Source organism: Squalius cephalus, assembly GCF_949319135.1.
Source record: "Squalius cephalus genome assembly, chromosome: 8".
Classification (NCBI taxonomy): Eukaryota; Metazoa; Chordata; class Actinopteri; order Cypriniformes; family Leuciscidae; genus Squalius; species Squalius cephalus.
Window position 1 is genome coordinate 13,544,990 of NC_137129.1, and position 21,580 is coordinate 13,566,569.

Consider the following 21,580-nt stretch of genomic DNA (forward strand, 5'->3'; position numbering starts at 1 on the left):
CTCGAGGGAGTAGAATGCGCACACTGTGAGCATTTTTCATTGTAAAAGCTCTGCTCTTGTTTTTGTCCCTCTTCTCGAGGGAACTGGGGCAAACACCTGTACTCCGCAGTTCAGGACCTACAATCACTGAGGCGAGGAAGAAACTAAGATCAGGGGGTCTCAGCTTCCTGAGGAGTTTGAGAGAGGCATGGCCCTTTTGCGCTCCTCAGTGGCTGACGAGGGCGAATTGCTGGAAGAGAATGTTTTGTCTCTCACATCCTCTGATCCAGCAGGCAGTGCTCTGCAGCCTTCGAGCCATGATGAGCAGGAAATGACGGAGGAGGGTGAAGAGTTTAAGAAAACAGAGCCTTCTCAGCATTCACCAACTGCCCTGCGTATGAGGAGTTTATGGAGTGCACCTCGGGTAGTTTAGATCTACCTTGGGGGCGCAAGAGGGTAGACTAGATGAACGATTTTTATCTGGACATAACCCATGAGCTTTCCCTTTCTTCCTGATCTCCACACGGAGGTCGAGAAAGCTTGGAAGAATCCGTATTCGGCCTGCATCCATCGATTCCAACATGACAATTATGCAAATATTGAAGGGATGTATGTGCATGGATATGTGTCGAAGCCTCCCATTGAAGAGACGCTGGTGAGCTATCTCTCAATGAGGAAACATCAACACTGAAGGCGCGACTTCGGCGTGACTTCGAGTAAGGCCATGGCTGCTTTGCACACTATGGCAGTTCTGCAAGCATATCAGGCTGACTTGCTTAAGGACCTGGACCAGGGTCAGGGTCTTTCCCCTGAAGTGGTAGCCGAGCTGCGTCGTACCACATATCTTGCTCTCTGGGCCACTAAACAGACCACTGCTGCGATTGGTAGACCGATGGCAGCAATGATACCTTTCTCCTCGATTCACCAGTTTCACCTTCTGAGCTGTTTGGCACATCTGTTGAGGCAGTGGTTGGCAAGTTTAAGGAAGCAAGACATGGTCAGCAGCCTTTAAAACCTACATACTGCACCAGCCCAGGACCACGTCCAAACCCAGGTCCAAAGATGGTGCCAGAAGGCTAGTGTTGCCACTCGCGCCCCTCCTCCTCCAAAGAGTAGGTTGTAGAGGAGGCGAAAGGTGAGGAAGAAGAAGCAAGACCTCAGGGAATTGATTAAATGGAATGCAATCAGCACTCCAGAATCAATAAGGTTAAATAACATCTACCTTCCCTTTGAGGGCAATAACATCAGCCCAAATTCTATCAGGACTTGGCAGTGAGAGTATGTTTTTCTATCAGAGCTTAGTTATGTTGAGTGTTGTTAGTACTCCGTCGTCATGCTGAGTACTCCCCTGCCTAAGACCTCCGTTTTTTTTGTTTAAGTCAAGTTGACTCTTTCTGTGAGCCTCATTTACAAGCGCTCGATGGTGTTTTCAAGCCCCCAATGGCTCCTTAGAGGCAGCTAACCCTACCCTCAACCTTAAACCTACCCATCCCCTCGCTGCCTGGAAGGCGCCGTTGGGGGCTTAAAACACCAAACACCTTTACAAGCATAGTTACAGTTACTCGTTATTAGTACTCACCTCGTTTTAGAGGGTTGTTTTAAAGAGCTCTGTGTCATTTCTTTCAAGTATTAGGGCTCTTTGGCAAACAAGCCTTCTTTATAAGTTAAGTATGGTGAGTTTGGCTATAACTCCCCTCACTTTAGAGGGTTGTTATGCTACCTAGAGCTCCGGTTAGTTTTAGTATCAAGTTGTTAGAATGTACAATGTTAAGTTGAGTTCAGTTCTACCTTCGTTTTAGAGGGTCGTTATGCAGAGTGCACTGATCCCTACAGCCCTGGCTGCAACATTGTTGAGTTGAATTTCTCTCTGTGAGCCTCCTGGACAAGCTGTCTTCGTGGCTGAGCCTGTGTAATAATCCCTTCGTTTGAGAGGGTCTGTATGCAGAGTACTTCGCTCCCTGGGGCTATGTACAGCAAAACCATCAAATAGGTAGGCTTTCTTTAAGCCTGCTTGATGAGCTGTTTCAGCTAGAGCTCTGTGAATCACTGCTGAGTTGGATGGCCTCCTGTGGGCCCTCTTGATAAGCTGATGTCAGGACGAGTCTGGTTGGTACTCCCCTAGTTATAAAGGGTCGTTATGTTGAGTACTTCACTCTTTAGAGCTCTACTCTACTATCAATATCGAGTTAAAGGACTCTCTGTGAGCCTCTTTGATAATCTTCAGGTTGAGTTTGGCTTAGTATTCCCCTTGTTTTAGAGGGTCGCTGTGTAGAGTACTCCGCTCCCCCAGAGCTATGTTTGGGTGCTCTGTACGTCCTGGAAGCCCTTTTCAGCCTGAGTAGAGTTACTCCCCTCGCTTGGAGGGTTGGTATGCTGAGTCTCTGCTTTCAAGGGCTTCTGTCTCTGGAATCAGGTGTGGAATGGTTATTGCCTGTTTGCAATATCTTCTCATTGGAGGCCTCTGTGTGAGTCTTGAATCTAGGGATTCTGCTTAGCCAGACAGGCCGTAGGCTATTTCTGCTAGGGTAGCAGAAGCCAGCCTCCCTGGTGATTCTAGGGGTTGACGCTGTTATGTCCCCCCAAAGTGTTTTGTGCCTGGCCACATTCCCTTAAAATAATATTTCAATAGGTATGACTCAAAGCCTTTGAGCTATGCCTACCACTTGGCCCTGCAAGGAGGGAAGGTGTAAGGCTGGGACTTTTCTCGTTTAGGTTATGTAGCTTAGGCAGTGGCCATAGGGAATAGTGTCACTGACAGCTTGCTGGTGCGTCTTTTGGGGAATCTGACTCCAGCAGTAAGGTCGGGAGAGTCAGTATTTTGAGTGCTTAGTCACAGTCGATAGGGCATGCATTCCCTTCAGCATGGCTGAATGGGTAGTTATTCCCCAAAGCGTCTTGTTCAGACGCAGTGCGAGTTTACATTCGAAAAGGAATGTCTCGGGTTACAAGTGTATCTGTAGTTCCCTGAGAAGGGGAACGAGACACTGCCTCTCATTGTGCTTCTGGGATGCCTGCTACATCTCCTTCAGACGAAAAAGTGGATGACATGTTCTAGGGGTACCAGTATCGGCATTGCGCCCAATACTGCGCGCGTGTACTCATACTTGTACTCATTAAAATGCTCCGAAACCAACAACTGATACCACACAGCGTGTACAGTACAACAGAGCAAACAGAGAGCAGAATGGATCCATCAGAGAAGTATGTAAATGTCTTGAATGTTAATGTTAATAGAATGTTAAACAAATTAAATATTTCCACCTAGCTGGTGTGCACTATATAGTGGATTAAGCGCGCAGTGGTAAAGATGCATGAGCTTGTCGAGCGCATCCCTTTTTCACAGACATCGCTGGAAAGTTTGTAGTTCGGTCAAAGAGTATAGAAGCCCAAGAGGCTAAACTCTGTTGTGTTATGGGTAACAGTCTGTAGATGGCGCTGCGGAGGCGCGTCCGCCATTATGGACTGAAAGCAGCTGAAATCGTTAGCGCCAGTTTGCACGCCACACAACCAAACTGTGAAGATGAGCAAGTTCATGTGTGCATTTGTTAGATTACACATATTTTTGACTAATGCTTCCATTCTATGTCAATGCCTCTTCTCTCACAAAAAGAAAAAAAATACAAAAAAACTTCTCATACACAAATGCACACACAATAGATGGTGGTGTCTGATTAATTACTGAGATCTTATGGCACCACTTCCATTTTAGTACTGTTTATAGTTCATGTGTGCACTTGCTAGATTGCACATCTTTTTTGTACCTTTCTGCCTGTAATAGGACATTCACAGATTGTTTTTGTTCTTGCCATTGAAACGTTCACTGTGTGCACTTTCACTGAAGATGTTGAAAAAACAAGTTGTTAATATTTTTGTGATATTCTATGTAAAAGATTAACTGTCTTTAGAAATGTTCATTTATAATTGTATTTATTTATTTATTTTTCCAAATCATATATATGGTGATGTTCACTAATTTCAAAATCAACATTTGAATAAATATCTTATTACTGTGTGTCTGCCTATATATTATTTCATGAATGAATTTCTGTTATTCATATAACAAGGAAAATGCATAATAGAACATAAATATTGATAGATTAAAGGTTTGCAGTAATTTTATAATTGTATCTTTGCAAACCGTAAGTGGTAGGCTAATGAAGCCGATTCGGTGGGGGACATACCCTTACGAAAAAGTACTATAGGAATCTTATAGTATTTTGGGACAAAATATTATAGTAATCTTATAGGAATACTATAGTAGTTTGGGACATACTATAGAAGTACGATAAGACTACTATAGAAATACTATAGCACCTTTAAAATATTATAGAGGTATTACAGAACATCACAGAAGTATGTTATGTTCTGTAATACCTCTATAATATCCTTGAGCCGCTATAGTATTTCTATAGTAGTCTTATAGTACTTCTATAGTAATATTTTGTCCCAAAATACTATTTTCCTAAGGGTAATTAGGCCATGCATAACCAACACATAGACGTAACATTTAACGTCATTTAACGTCGGTCATCCTCATTAATGTATTTTAAATTGTTTTCTTATTTAGATATGACAGCCAGAAAAAATTAAGTTATGTTAAGTTTTTGTTATGTTAAGTTGGTTCAGTGCCATTGACTCCCATTGACTCCCATTATTTTTCGGTGTTTTCCTTCAGTTTTCAGTCCATAATGGCGGCCGCGCCGTCACGTCATGGGGGCAACTGTTGCTATGGAGCGTTCTATTGAGTTTCGCCTCTTGGGCTTCTATACTCTTTGGTTCGGTTGAATATATCAATAGCAAATAAAGTAAAAGAAAGTAACGTTAAATGACGGTAGAGAGAGAGCGAGCACTTCTGTTGCATGCTCTTGATTACTGATCGTTCACTCAGCACATATGCGTCATTTGGATTAAAACTAAATCGTATATGTAATAAATATGAATCTATATTTATTTTATACAGCGAAGGCCAGTGGAAGACCAGTGCTGGTTGTGTATTATTAATGAGTGTTGTCCCTGATTAAATAAACAAATACTAAATACTAAAATACTAGTGATGTCATAGGCTGTCACTGGCCAATGCAATTGTTGCATTTATACACGTGCTTCAGACACAGGTCACACTGGAGGCGTTCCCCATAGCATCTTGTTCAGACGCAGTGTCTCGTTCCCCTTCTGAGGGAATCATGGTTACACTTCTAACCTGAGATGTTTTCTAAATGTATATTTTTAATACATTTGCACATAAGAGACTACTTAAAAAAAATTAACACTCGACACCATGAAGAAAGAAGAGAACTGTGCCTAACTGTGCAGGAAAAAGCGTTTGATGTTAAGTCTGCTCGACCTTTTTATTGTAATGTTGTCATTTTATTTGTAACGTTCAAAAAGGAGCTGCTCTCTCATGTATAAGAGAAGTGCATTGCCTGTGAACCTAAAAAAAGTTTCAAAATTGCTACAAGGCAATAATTTTAAAGGCTTTCAGTAATTTGTTTACTTCAGTGTGGAAATGGATAAAAGTGTTTCCCAAATTCACAAATATAAATATCTCAATCTAGAGTCCATGCCAGCTCCTAAACTCAAAGGTTTCTGCCAGGCAGGCAGTCAAACTGATGTTGTATGGAGACCAAAAAGAGAATGAAGGGACACTCTGAAATCGTGAGACACCCATGTGAATGAAATGTCTAGAACCAAATGAAGAAAGCAAGAGAAAAATGCAGGAGACTGAACGTAGCACGTCCACGTGGAAGACACAGGATGAAATTATGGAACATGGAGTGAGAACATAGACCTGTCAACCTCCTCTACCACTTTTGTGAAAGAGGAAGAGGGAGCACAAAGGTCAAGGAAAGCAGGGTAAGAGGAAAGCGTGAACAAGAGGGGGAGGAAATGGATAGGGAAAGAAAAACAGACAGAGCAGGGCAGGCTGGGTAAAGGAGATGGGTCTGCAGATGACAACCTCTGAGAGGAGGACGCAGATGTTACAGGACAAAAGAAAAAACCCAGATGACCTTGTTTGGTTTTATGGACAGATACCTTGTTCTGTCCACACACACCTGCATTAATACACCTCACATGATGAAGGACAGAAACAAGGAAATGCAGATAAGAGGATAGCTTGGATTAGATGAGAGCAAGTGGGTGATGAAAGTGAAAAAAAACCCCCGAAATGTATGCAATTATAACAGCTTTGTCTCATATTTTTCTCAAAAGATTCTTTAGTCGATATACAAATTGACTAGTGCTGTCAGTTGATAGAAATGTTTAATCATGGTTAATCATGATTGCAGGGCTCTTCAATTTTTTTGATGCCAAGGACGTCCAAATATAATGATGGTCTCAAAAGACACCCTTCCTAAGATATAAAGCCAATTATATATTTTCATGCAGAAAGTCCCATTTATAATGTGTGTGAAAAATACTAAGCATAAGAAAGGTTTATGTTCCAGAAATTAAATAATTGGCATTTATTTTGCCACTGTACTTCAGCCAAAGCAAATTATATAAATATTACCTAGAAAATATTAACTTTGTATTGAACTGACTGGGTATCTTTTTTTAGCGCAATTTTCCTACGGACAAAATTGCGATTGTTAACTCATGATTTCTGTTCTGTCTGTGCGCACCAATCTTGCACTTCTATCTCCTCCTCAACCAGACCACCTAGAGACTTCGGGTTTTCGGCATTATGTTAAGGAAGGTCTAATCTCGGGAACGCACAAAAAAAAAAGAAAAAAAAAAAAAAAACATAAAAAGATTTACTATCTCTTAGTGTTGTGATCCCATGACGTCAGAAAATTGCGCTAAAACACTCACTGAGTTTTTATTACTTGTTTTTCTCTCGACCCAAAGGGTCATAAAACCCTCAACACATTTTTTTGAGATGTTAACAGATGTATAGGTTGCACATCACAGAAAACAACAACAGCACTCACTATGTTTATTATTAAGGGAAAAGTGGTTATTTTTTCGTTTTTGGAGCTATTTCATTCTTCCGGTTTAAAAAGCAAAGTTGAACCAACATCACAAAAAGTGAGGTACATGCATTAACTTGGAGTGGTGATTGGCTGCCGTGGCTGATGAGTACGGGTCTGGTCTACATCATCGGTTTCTGAGCTTTTCTACGCATTATTCATGAGAATACACTCTTTTAATCCAATCACTGCACTTGAGAGAATTCAAATGTCACAAATGATATTTCAGCCCTGTTCGTTCACCTCTGCCTGTTCAGCTCTGCATTCGGACACGTGTTGTAAGTGTATCAGTACAGTAGATCAAAAGTGTTGTTGCATTTTACCCATGATGCGGTCAGAGCTGGAGTTTGACTACCAACACATCGAAAATATGACTGTAACAATATTTAATACATAACATGCTGAGCGTGCATGAGAGCGGTTTCTGCATGCAACGTGGATCACAGTTTATATCAGAATGGGATCATGTGTGTTTCAAGTCATGGAGATATTTCATATACTAGTGCTCCAAACATGATGCAGCACTGTGTATGTGCACATATTTCATCATGTCTTCTTCAAATTAAATATATGTGTTAATAAGGATACTGGGCGCTACGTCTGATCATGGGTTGCGATGACAAGGATTCTTCTTCAATGACCATTCTAATAAACAGAACACAATGATGTAGACCAAAAATTCAAAGAAGAATGGACAAAAAATGCCTTTCATTTTGTGTTAAACTGATGCACGGCAGTTGTTCAGAGATTGTAGTGCTTGTAAACATAATGAAAATTATATTATACCTATTAGACCAATAGCTCTGCAAAATTATAATGCTGATATTTTTAAGAATAATTGATCAAAACTTATTTTATTGGACCATGATAGCTGTTAGTAGTCTCTAATTTTTTTTGTGTGTATTTGTTGTTATAGGGTTATATTTTTAAAATACATCAAGTTACTCACAACACTGGGTTTTTTTTTTCTGCTCACATTTTAATATTAATTTGTCTGTATCCACCTTATTTTTTAGGTAATCACGGGCACGGCCATTTGTAATTTTAATGTGGTTGGCTTCTGGTGTCATTCGCTTCCAGCTATTTTTAGCTGTACAAAACAGCTAGTTATGCTGCTTGATATTGCAAACTAGTATTTCTTACCATATTATTTTAATATTGTCTTAAATATAAACTCGCTGGTTTGTAACGCAGACAGTTTTACAGTTTACTGCAGTTTGATATAGTCTTCTCGCTATTTCCCCATTGCGGCTAATAAATTAGAGTCTCGCACATTCACAAAAAACACCTTACTTCCACGTTGAAAAATAAAGTGGACAATGAGGTCTGTTTTATTGGTTGTCGTCTCCCCTATTCCCACCTTATACACAACGACTTGTGAATGAACATTGCTAAAACAGGGGGGTTTCATGACACTTTAGCAACCCCTCCACAATGTTAGGGTTGCTAAAGGAAGTTCTACTTGATATCTTATTAGCCTTGAGTAACTTGTAAAATTGTATCTACAAATTTTATTTTCACATCCACAAAGTGTCACAAAGTTCTCTGAGGAGTTCCAACATTATTTACAAGCAACAAAAGAGAGAGATAGCATGTTCATTTTGTGTTTAGCTGTGCCCTGAAGGAGTTATTGGTGTTTTGGGTGCTGGTGTGTTCTGCTTCACGAATTGATATGTAGTAGGGAGAAAGGCCTGGGTGATTGAATTTGTCTGTGGTAAATATTGTGAGATTGGATTTATGCATAGTGGGTCATCAGAGGGAGAGAGAGAGACAGAGAGAGATAAGATAATGGGTATTTCAGGCAGATAAATGGAAGGGTGGAGAAAGAGATGGAGCCGAAAGGTGAAAAGGCGTGAGGAGAGTTGGAACAGGGGAACAGGAAGAACAGGCAATTTGAGAAGCTTGACGGCATTTGCGTTTAAATTGGGGACATATTGGGCCCAAACAAACAGCAGTGGGAGGATCATTCAGTCACAAACAATTTAAATAGGATTCTGAATTAAAGAATGAATTATGAGGTTATTCGCCTGTGAACTTCTGGATTTCTCTCAATCGCATATCAGTGACTGAATAAGCAATAATGCTTTTGTTTTCTCATGACAACAGAGGAGTCCACTGTGTTTCATTGTGAGAGTGGGTATAGTCATTACATCCACAGATTTATTCTTCTGCAAGGACTATAAGTTGTTTTGATTAATAAAGACTAAAGATTCATGAAGAATGGCTGTCTGAATGGAAAAAAAGAAACCGTAAACATATAATAAGAATCACTGTGTTGTTTGTATAGTTTATCACTGATACAAAATATACAGCATACTCCTTCAAATATCTGTTGTTCATTTGTTTCCCCCCACTTTCTTTAGTTTGGTTTGTCAGTTCTTTCTTTTGTTTTAGTTGCTTCTTTTTCTTGTTTGTTTGTTTATTCTTTCATTTATTCACATTTTTCAAATTCTTTCAATTTGTTTTTGTTTTTGTTTTTTCTTTTGTTTATTTGTGAATTAGTTAATTTGTTCTTTCTAATATTTGTTTATACATTTGTTCTGTCTTTTGTTTGCTTGTGCACTACTTTCCTTTCATTTGTTTGTTCTTTGTAATATTTATTTATATGTTTGTTCTTTCTTTTGTTAGCATGTGTACTAGTTCTTATTTTTCTTTTCATTTGTTTGTTCTTTCTACACAATTTTTTTAAGCCTTTTTTAAGATTTAAGATGCAATTTAATTAATAGTAAAGTTCCATCAAAGTTAATTGAATAATCGTTATGTATTTCCATTGATCAATCCTTAATCATTTTTCAGTTTTTTATGTGTAATATTTGGTTATTCATTTGTTCTTTGGTTTGCTTGTGCACTGGATCTTATTTTTCTTTCATTTGTTTTTGTTTTTTCCAAATATTTTATATATAGTTATATACATTATTAGTAGTAACTAGCATGTTAAGTTAATGAACAGGGCCCGGTTTCCCAAAGCGTTCTTATCTCTTAAGTAGTTCTTAACCTATTCCTTAACCTCTCTCTTAACCTTATGGCACGATTCCCGAAACGTTCGTTCGCTAAGTATATCTTCTGTAAGTCACACTTTCGTAAGGTTGGTCTGGCCACTCTTAGCTTTATCACTGTTGCAGGTCTATATGAATATTATTCTGAAGTTTTAATACACCCAGACAGTATTAAATTAGGCTAATTCAAGTGTTTTCATGCAAAGAATAAAATTGTCATTACACTGATTGTTGTTAGAATTTTAATTATATTATTATACAATATTATTTATTTAATTAAAACGCTCTTTTAAAGGCCAGTGAAAGCATAGGCTACTGTCAGTTAAGTCATATTCGGACGCTAATATTGTTTCTCATGGGCTCGTCCGGTATTTAAAAAATTTACAGGGGTAAGTCTGTGATTTTAGTTACCTTCTGTTTTTTGACAAACAGGTCGTGTGGTAATTTAATTGCCGTCTGAATCCACACCTCTGAGTTTACAAGAGATTCAAAATTCACGGTTTAAATCCTTTTTGATCACTGCCGAGCACCGTACGCAAGATGTAAACTTTTATTACTGAAATACTGGAAAGTGTTTACAAGAACGATATTTCATCGCAGCTCCACCTCAGCGAACAAAAATGGGAAAGAGAAGAAGGCACGTAAATTTTTGAAAAGGTTATTGTGGCAGCAATAGGCCTATATGTTAAAATTTTTAAATATGTAGGCTAGGCTATTATAGGCTATTATAGTTTGGATTATTTTTTATAATATCCAATAATCATAATAAATTGCAATTTCAACTATTTCTGAAGTGCTTCATTTATAAAGAACTCCGCTTTCTCACATAAACAGCCCCTGCACTAGAGAATAATTGATTCTCGAGCCATCGATATAAAAACATTCAGCAGCATCGCCACGGACAGCGCCGGGTAACGTCGCACGTAAGAAGGAATATCTTAAGCAGCTTCCTAAGGTATAGTTCGGGGAACACACTTAGGAACATAAACACCTTTGGTAAGATATATCTTTCGAGCTCTCTTAGCACGCTAAGAGTGAGTGTTATTGGGAAACCGGGCCCTGTTAAGTTAATGTTGTACGGGAAAACATGTAAAAAAAGGACCGATAACGAATATGCGTGACATGTTGAAATAGGCTACATCTGTGAATTATTAAATGTAGATTCAAATGTTTTATTTATAAATAATATTGACAAAGTAAATAAATCCATGTGTTAGAAAACTAGACTATCACTTGTTCCCAATACAAAGTACTATACAGTCAAAAGAAAGCACACTACATGCACTGCCATCATAGTAATTTATTTCATCATTTTATCTTCATTTACAAGTAAAAATGTCACAATTCCAGCCTTTCCGGGGTGCGTTTCCCGAACAACGACGTTACTCGCTGTTTAACTACCATAGTAAGATGCGTCGTTGAAGAAATCAACTAGCTAGTCATGACTGTTTCCCAAAACTGTATTGTCGCAAAGTGGTAGTTCAACCACGTTGGTTCATGACGTCACGCACGTGGTGGAGTAATAACTTATTTTAATGCATCTGTTTGAGATCGAATTAACGCTAGATGTTTTGCTATAAATTACAGACATGGCATCTGAGGACTATTTCTAATTTTTCTCAGTTATAAGTCATTCATAGGCTCGTTCTTACTTAGTAGAGCACTTTCGCACATGCGCACTCTTCAGAAACGGTGCTTTAAATCTCTTGACAAACTCAAAGACGTAGGCTAAATGACATTTGTATGTATTCTAAATAAAAGACACAGGTTGTACTGAATGTCATCTTGCTTATTTTGCTCAAGATAAGGATTTATTAAGTCCACATGTCATGCAATCTAAAAACTATGCTTCTAACCACAGCTCGAGAGCTGTCGTTCCAACCACACAACTCTGCGATGCTGTTTGCGAATGTTCGTTGGAACGATGGTTTCGGGAAACACCGACTCGTTGAACTATACTGATAACGACGGAACTTGCGACCATAGTTGGCTAACGAGGCTTTCGGGAAACGCACCCCTGAGCAATGTTGCAAACCGTCCCTTTGCATTTTGGTTAGGGGTGTTCGATTTCACGATCGCAATATCACTGTTTATTTAATTTGTATATTAAGTTGTGTATGCGTAATGTGTATCATTGTTCTTAATTTTTAATAACAAAGAAAATAATGACAAAGATTTTTATCTTCGCCACTTTGGCCTAAATGTCTGGCATTCTTTTTTATTTTATATTTTGTTACCTAAGGCTTTGTTTTTAAAATAGGGACATTAGTTTGGCTGTAATGCTCAGTCACTTGCAAAATAGTAAAACCATCATGAAAAAGAATCGTGATAAAATCGTGAATCGTGATTTTCCTGAAAAAAATCGTGATATGATATTTTTGCCATATCGCCCACCCCTAATTTTGGTTGACTACCTACTGTATTTTAAAACAGATCAAAATTCAGTTTTAAAACAAAAATCTACATAACATAGAACAAAGAGACAAGCTTGGACATTTTTGTGGAAAGGATCCCCAAGGATGGCAAAAGCTTTCACTATAGAACATGCCATCAAAGAGAAACTGAACTGGTAATGTGGATGCTGTAGTCGAGATTAACGATTATTAATAACTTTGTTTGTTTATTCATTATCTCTTCCATTTCTTTTAATTGTCAGTTTGTTTATAACAAGGCTATTCAGCTCTGGTCTTGGAGGGCCGCTGTCCTGCAGAGTATTCCAACACACCTTCATCTGTTTTAATATTTTCGTTTTTCAATTCTGTTTCAACAAGCTTATGCCAAAAAAACATACAGAGACAAATATGAACACACAATGACACATCAGCTGCATGCTGCAAACAATTACGCACAGCAGCTCTTATGTGTGTGTGGGCTCAGGATCGATGTGTTATGTATCCTGTTATCACGCACATGCAAAAGAACATGTGCAAGCTAACAAGTTATATAAGATCTAAACCCATAAAACTCACAATACCGACTATAAGGGTCTAAACTGAGCCACAGTTTACCTCTAAAGCCTATTTCACTTTCTAAATACCTTCCTCTTATCATTGAGGCATACAGCTCTGTGATTGGAGTGTGACTTGAGTGTGGATGTTGGACCTTGTTGTAAAGACGGGTAGGATTGCCAATTGGCAATGTGTGCTGTACTTAGACTGCTGCTGGATGGACCCTTGAGGGGATATTGAACTCAAGCTGCAGAGCAAACTAAACATCTTATTAATGAGCACATGCAGACAAAAGGGAGAAAGGGAGGGAAGACGGTAAAAGACACAGTCGTTAGTTGGTGAAAACGATTGGTATTTATCTTTCCTCATTAGAGTTTTGTTTGCTTTTTTTAAACAAACTCACTCTTGCCAAGAAATATCATGTTGGAGCTGCAGCTCTGGAGGGAATGAGACACCTGCGATCTACAGATAAAGACACCTGCAGGACCAGAACATGTCCATGCGGCTCACTCTGAGGTGCTAATAATCTCCACGTTGATCAAAGTGACTGCACTGAGTATTGAAGCACCGGGGTGGGGGTTGGGGGGGAATCATTTAGAAGGTAGATTCAATTAATATTAAGACATTTAATGTGCTCTTACTGGTTTACAAGTTTGAGCAGGTCAGTTGAGTAGAATTCAAACCGAATGTCCAAACGCAACATGCTCATCTACATACAGTATGCTATCTATTCTGCTGAATGCCTCTTTGAAACATGAGAAACAAAGTTTCCATTGAGCAGTTTGTGCTGTGAATCATGGGCTGTTACACCTGCAGTCTTAACGGCAGAATGATACACACAAGCTGTAATATTACTAATCACAGCTTTAACATTAAAGAAAATTGTGTGAGTGAGTGTGTGGACAAGCTGTCTATATGTGACTTCAAGTCTCAGCCCTAGAGATTACACCCACAGTTATTTCACTGACTGTCTGATTCATACTGCTCACAGAACTAGAACGTACTGAACGTGGCAAGCTCTAATCTTGATTGGTTGACATTTATAAAGTACTAGGTTGATAAAATGAGCACTTTTGAGAATGAAAGAATCTCTGGATTAGTTGGTTCATGCATTTAGATTGAACAAATTGCTGAATCATTATGCACATTGCATTTAGACTTCTAGACATAAATGTGTCTCCTTAAAAACAAAAAAAGTTGCAATTATCTTTTTATGTTTTATTCTGCAGCGAAAACAAGCTTCCATATAAACTAGATATTAAACAGAACAAAACACAAAGTAAAGTCTATAACAAAACAAAAAATCTAAAACAAAACAAAAACAAAACAAAACAAAAAACAAAGCACAAAACAAAAAGCAAAACAAAACATTAGTCTGAGAGTGAGTGAACGAAAGTGAAAAAGTGGTTTGTCACTTTACATACAGTATAGGTCAAATGGTCTCTTTCTGTTTAGAATAAGATGCATTGTATACCAGACTCTTTTGTCGTTTAGCCCAAAATCTGTCTATGTGATACTATAGGTAAATTTGAGCAGAACTGACCATGGTATGTGCGATTCCACATCCTCTTATTGACCATGTCCCCTGGGGGCCTCACACCCGTCAGATCCAGAGTCTCGTTTAGGGCACGAGAATACAGCATGACTCCATCGTGAAATGATCCCGAAATCAGATTCATCTGGAAGAGAGGAAGTGCACAAATTACATACTAGCATTAAATCTCTAAATAATTGGAGTTTAAATTTGATTACTTTTATTAGATTACCAGCTCTCTAGATACCATACTAATAGCATTTTTGAAGTAAACTTCAAATATCATCATCGCAAGATTGTAATTCGATGACCCACACGAGACTGTGTGCTATAAGAAATTGGAAGCGTTCCTAATGCTGTCCGTCACTCTCCTGTTACTCTGGTTCATTGTTTAATATCACACATTCCTCTTGTGCTGTTGAAATACAATCTGTTTCTCCTGATCCAACATGTGCATTTCAACACAGATCATTTTTTTTGATAGTGGAAATAAATTATAAAATGGCGATAAGGAGTTAGTCAGTGAGAATTATTTCATACTTGTTAATATGGTGCTCGTATATAAGTAACATCTAAATGACAATGAATTGGCACATTGGCACAATGTTACCGGCTAGTTGAAGCGAGCACACAGGAAGAAACAGGCTCAACACGTAGGCTATAAAATCTAGCGAATGTGTTAGGTGTCGCCCAGCCCGCAGCTCTACAGATGTCTGTCAGCGAGGCACCGTGTGCCAGCACCCAGGAAGAAGTGACACCCCTAGTGGCAGGGCACACCTTGGGCTTCATAAGCCAAGGCGATGGCATCCACTATCCAGTGGGCCATCCTCTGCTTGGAGACAGCATTTCCCTTCTGCTGGCCTCTGTAACAGACGAAGAGCTGATCTGAGGTCCTGAGGCTTTGCGTTCTATCCACGTACAGACGCAGAGCGCGAACGGGACATGGAAAAGCCAGGGAGAAAAGCCAAAAGCCAAGCCACAAAAGCCAAAGGTGGCGCTCCTGAACCACCAAGGTGGACATCGCCTGACCGACTGAACGTGTAGTTTCCTTCGTCGCCCTGAGGGCGAGGTCGGTTGCCACACGGAGCTCCCGGAGGAGCTCTGGGTCAGAACCACCCTTGTTCATGTCCATGAGCGCCTGGGCCTGGTGGACCTGCAAGAGTGCCATGGCATGGAGGGCGGAAGCAGCCTGTCCACAGGCCTTGTAAGCCTTCGCCGTTAGACCGGACGAAAACTTACAGGCCTTGGACGAGAGGCGTGGATTACCCCGCCAAGAGGAGGCGGACGCTGGACACAATTGCATCCCAACTACCCGCTCCACTGGGGGTATATCCACATACCCCTTAGCTGCCCCGCCGTCGAGGGTGATAAGGGGAGAGGAGCCACTAGGACGGCCTCTGGCACTATATGGTGCCGTCCACGTCCTAGAAAGCTCCTCATGCACCTCCGGAAAGAAAGGTACCGGGGCGGCGCACTGAGAACCAGTGCGGCCCGCCCCGAGAAACCAATCGTCCAACCGAGAAGGTTTGGGACGTGGTGGAGGGTTCCATGCAAGCCCGACCTTCTCGGCGGCCCGGGAAAGCATAGCCGCCCATTCTGGATCGGTCTCGGGCAACGCTACACTCCCCGAGGGGGGTAACGCAGCCGAGTCTTCATCTCCAGAGGACTGAAGCTCCCCCTCCGATGCTGCGATTGACATCTGGTCATCAGCTGGAGCCACAAAGGAAATGGTTGGTCGTCCAGGAGAAGGACCAAGATGTTCACTAAGGGGCTCCAATGGCAGCAGCACTTGTGAGGCGTGAGGGGCCCGCGGAGGTTGTCTCGGCGGGGAAGCCCTCACGGTAATCCTCAGATCACCCTGGTCATGCACAGAAGTAGGTCTATTCTGCGGGGCAGAATAGACGCTAGATCGGGGCATAGGTGAGGGCACTGCACCTCCCTTCAGGAAGGTGAGTCTCGATCTCAGCACTGTGATAGTCATATTCCCGCAATGGGAACATGAACTATCCACAAAAGCTGCCTCAGCGTGTTGAATGCCCAAACACGAGAGGCAACTACTGTGGCCATCTTCTGGCGCCAGGGAACGACGGCATCCAGAAACGCACAAGCGGAATGACATCCTGAAAAGGATGCAGGGTCACGCTTGTGTTGCTCTTTTAGAAAAAAAAAAGAAAATAAAAAACACAGGAAAAACTCTCTTGTGCTAAGGCACCCAGGGGTAGCCGCGTTGAGTATTAACACAGGGAAACGCCCACCTGAACCGACACACACGCACATACAAAGATGCTGTGAAAACAGCAGTTGTGAGCTGCAATGCTCGCACCAACACAGACGAGAGTCTTCTCAGTTTTCTATTTGGCAGTCTTGTAGATTCAGAAGTCAACCAAAAGCTCGGCTCCGAAGTGAAAGACAATGTGTGAGTGCCCCCGCTTCCTGTTTATACCTGCGCTGCGGGGCGGGGTGCGTGACGCGATTTACACACACCAACGTTCATTGGCTCGTTGTGATCCCAATTACGTCGTCACGTCGACGTTACGTCGAACGTGAGCGACTGAAAGGGAACTAGGTCAAACAGGCAAACAGAACCAGAACACAATGAAAACTAAATTAAAACAGAATATACATGTTACAATCGGAACCCACACCCCAAAAAGTACAGAATATAAAATGCTGAAACCATCTGAATTTAGTAATATTTATTAAATAAAATATGTTTTTGTTCTTGCCACTGTGTGTTTAGCTTGCATGAAGCCTAAAAGATGTATTTTTGTAACAGGGTAGTAGTTCTTTCCATACTTTTGTTACTTCATTTATTTATATATTGCAGATATATAATGTTTATAGTGTACTTTTGGCATGTTTTCTGGTAAGTTCCGCGTGTCTTCTGCACATCTAGAACACTCTTGCTACAGTACAGTATGTAGCACTGCATGGCTCATGCTCGCCGCGCGAAGGCTGTAACCTGTTGATATTAAAATTGACATTGAAATTAGCAAACGGTGGTAACATAGGCAGTGTGAAACAGACATGATGAATTGGAAGGTGTTGAATAAAATGTTGGATTAACTTTTTACAGTCAGTAAGCAACCAGCTTGCAATCACTTAGAACACGATAGCAACTATATGCCAACAACAACTAACAGAACCAACCACATAGAAACGTTTTAGTTTATGTTTTCTTCATATATATATAAAAATACTAAATATTTATATTTTTAATAAATTCTGTTCTTTTGAAGTTTCTATAAATCAAAGAATCCTGAACAAATGTATCATGGTTTCTAGAAACATTAAGCAGCACAACTGTTTTCAACATTAATAAGAAATGTTTCTTGGATCACGTGACACTAAGGAGTGGAGTAAAAACTGCTGAACATTAAGCTTTGCCATCAAAGGAATACATTACATTTTAAAATATATTATATAGAAAACAGTTATTACTATTATATTGTAATAATATTATATTGTAATCATATTTCTAAATATTACTGTTTTTTTTTGTTAATCAAATAAATGCAGTATTGGTGAGAATAAGAGACTTATACTGTATGCATGCAGTTATGAAATAACAAACACAGAATCTTTTGTTCTCAAACTGCAGTAAAACTTCAATAATGTCAATCAACTGTCTTGTCATTAACATTAGTACAATTGATGATGTAATTTGCAGATGATATTAACTTGCTGAATATCAATATATACCACCTACCTTGTGTCTCTGTACTATATGTTGGGTACTCAAAAGTGAGCTAAATCTGACAACCTTTTTTTTAGGAATGACCGGCATGAAAAAAGTAGTGTTTTTTAATTAAGTTTTCTGCTAGAGTTACCAACTTCCCATCACTCTGAGAACACAAACACACACCAGAGAGCAACACAACCAAAGACACTAAATTACACAATGGCATGCTTTATTACCCCTACGTGCCACTCAGTCATGATTACAACCACCCCACATGTGTGAGAATCTTGTGAGTGACTTGAACGGTTTTAGTACCGCTGTTTCCCAGCAGTCTTTAGGGACAGGTATTTAACTGGGTAAACATGTACATATATCAGCTGCTGTAATGTTGGTATGTGAACATGTGCATGAGAGACTGTTCAGAAAGCTCACACTGACATGTGATTATTCAAAATGTAGGTCTGCTCTGCCATTTATCACCACTGTATTTACATTTATGCATTTAGCATTTGTTTGAATAAGAATCTGATCCAATAATTGCCTGCTCCAATCTGAACTATTTTCCCATGTGGTGCAGTGAAAAGAGGATCTGCACACACGGGACAGCAGATACATTATGAGACCCCCAAAAAAGCAATGAGATTATATTGAGAAACAAATTGAGACTTTGCCTCCCGCTTTACTCCAGTATTCTCACGTCTTCTCGAGAGCTTGAGAATAGATCTAAACAGCAGCGTTATTTTGTATTATTCATGTACTGTCATAGTACTTATTATTATAATGATATTTTTTACATTTTCATTTTAGTAATTTTGTTATGTGCTTTTGTCATTTATTATTATTATTGTTGTTTAAATATTTATATAGCTTTTTATTTCAGTTTTAGTCATTTTAGTACTTCAATTTAACAATTATTTCAATTATTGTCAAGGCAGCTTTTAATATTTTTAAGTTAAAGGTTTAATTAAAAAAAATATTATTTTACTTTGTTTTAACTTTATTTCCATTACTGAAAATTACTTTTAATAGGGTTAGTTTTAGTTAACAATAACACCACACAACAGTCCACAAATTGTGCCCAGATTTACCAATATACGTCTGTTACTTGAATATTCGTAAAAAAATTCTTCCAAGACCTAACAAATTTGTGTATATTTTTATTTCACCAGAACAAATTAAGAGAAATATTTGTGACGAATTTGATACTTGAAGCACCAGTGCGCACCACAACCATTGAGCAATATAATTTTCCTCTGTGATAATTAAAATATCTAGGGCAATAAAAAAACTGATCATAAATAACAAACTGGCTAAATTTAGGCAAGGGAGAGATGCATTTTCAGCCAAACATCAGCCATCTGTCCACCTCACAAACCGTCCATACACCCAATGCCATTATCATCAAACGGTATGTATTTCTGAAGTGGAACTGGATAGAATTCCAGCTGAACTGAGATCAGTTTTACTTACTACTAAAATCTAGTCAAATTTAAGTAACTATCGCCTTACTAATAATAAGACTGTCAGCAATTAAGAGAGAACAAGGTAGAAGTCAGTGGCGCAGAGCCAGATGGTTTCTAGCAAACTCTTGAGCTCTGCCTTACCATAATGAAATGGAGGGGAACGTATTCCAAAAAGCAAAAGGAGGCAGAGAGATGTACAAAAGTGTGGTTGTCATAGCAACTATAGACAGACCATAGACTCATCAATACAGAACATCTGTGGGTGATGGCGGATCGGGAAATTATGGAAGGAGAAAAGGAGATTGCTAGTGTCCTAGAGAAAGAAAACAGTGCAATGAAATGCAAATTCTGGGTAAAAGGTTGAATGGACTGAGAGCGTGGGAGATGGGGGAGGACTAGTCGAAAAAATGTGATCCAGACCAAAAAAAACAAAAAACAAACAGTCACCAGGTTGAGAGATACTAAAAAAAAACACTGCGGAGTCAAAATAAAGGATTGAAAGCAATTACAGATTCAGACTGTGAGAGTTACAAAAAGAGAGACCACTCTACAGCATGTTTAAATAAACATTTTCTGCAAATGTAAATGTTAGGGGTGCTAGTTGCTAAGATTTTCTTGGTGGTGGCCTGGATGTTGCTATGCAGTTGCTAGTATGTTCTGGGTGGTTGCCTGGGTGTTGCTGCATGGCAGTTACCAGGGTGTTCTGGGTGGTTGCCTGGGTGTTGCTGCATTGCAGTTTCCAGGATGTTTTGAGTGGTTTCCAGGGTTACAATGCGGTTGCTAGGGTGTTCTAGGTGGTTGTTTACTGGCTCAAGTGAAAAGCTTCCACTCCAAATTATTTTTTATATTCTAGTCTCTATATGGCCCATGTGACTATGTTTTTTTGTTTGTTTTACCAACATGCAAAAATCACAAGTCTAAATGATTTGAAAAGGAATACTTAAGGTTAGGGGTTCTGAAAAAAAATATGAGAAATAGTAATAGCCTTAACAAGAACTACTAATGACACAATTTATTATCCACAGCAATGGACACAAGTAATCCTTCCTTCATTACCCATAATTCCCAGTAGATTTCAACAGTTTCTGTCGCCTATGATGGATGTCTGCAATCTTTGTTCCCACCGTTAAAAGTTTCTACATGGGAACCCTCATTGTACTGTATATAAAATACCCTAAAAAGGAATCTCCCTTTGGAGATTTTTCTATGGATAGTCACACAGTGAACTGGGCCATCCAATTAGAAATTGTTCAACAATGCTTTGGAAGAAGGTATTAATGGAGAATTTAGGCCTTCCATGATGAAATGGGCAGCGAAACATGAGATGAAGTACACCAAATGAAGTACAAGGACAGAGAAAGAGAGAGCCAAAGAGTATGAGAGAGAGAAAGAATGTGTTTGGCTATAGTAATATGGCAGTAGTGAAAGGAACAACTAATTGGAGAGATAGACATGTGAGCTGTGGGCAGAGGGAACCTTCCAAATGAGCTCACTGCCCTGGGGAAATGAATGGATGCATCAGGCTAACAGACTAGAACGACAGACGACAGAACAGTGAGAAGAGTTGCAGACACCTTATTAGACTTCAGAAAATAATTTGACTGTGCACAGAGCGTATAGCATATCACAGCAGCAACACTTTCCAGGTTTTCTATTAAGTCTTGGCTATGTTTTTAATACACACACAGGCAGCAGTGGCAGCTCACTAATTGTAGCGGTCTGGGGATCCTCTCCTGAGGATTTTTTTTTTAAATTGAAGTCCCGCTGTGGTGAAAATCAAGTTTTTAATGTTGTTTATATGTGGTGTTTTTAATGTGCTTTAAGACAAACCATGTGCAAATTCATAAGTCAACACCATTGCTGAGTATTTTCTCCTTAAAACTGCAGTGAACCAGAGACAGTCTCAAAAACGCGGTTTAAAATCGCTGCGGTTTCTGACATCACAAACTACCTTGTAACCAATCATGTCAACGTGCTGGCGGGCTTTAGCATATCATTAATAGCGAA

The 21,580-nt window shown here is 39.5% G+C and overlaps 1 protein-coding gene across 2 annotated transcripts in view; it reads right to left on the reverse strand.

Annotated features, from left to right (window-relative positions):
- The window catches only part of npr1a (natriuretic peptide receptor 1a), a 118,976-nt gene that overhangs the window by 35,169 nt on the left and 62,227 nt on the right, over positions 1-21,580 (reverse strand). For both annotated transcript variants that reach the window (XM_079879452.1, XM_079879451.1), the window contains exon 5: positions 14,438-14,573. In XM_079879452.1, coding sequence (XP_079735578.1) covers positions 14,438-14,573 — 136 coding nt within the window. The remainder of the gene's footprint in view (positions 1-14,437; positions 14,574-21,580) is intronic.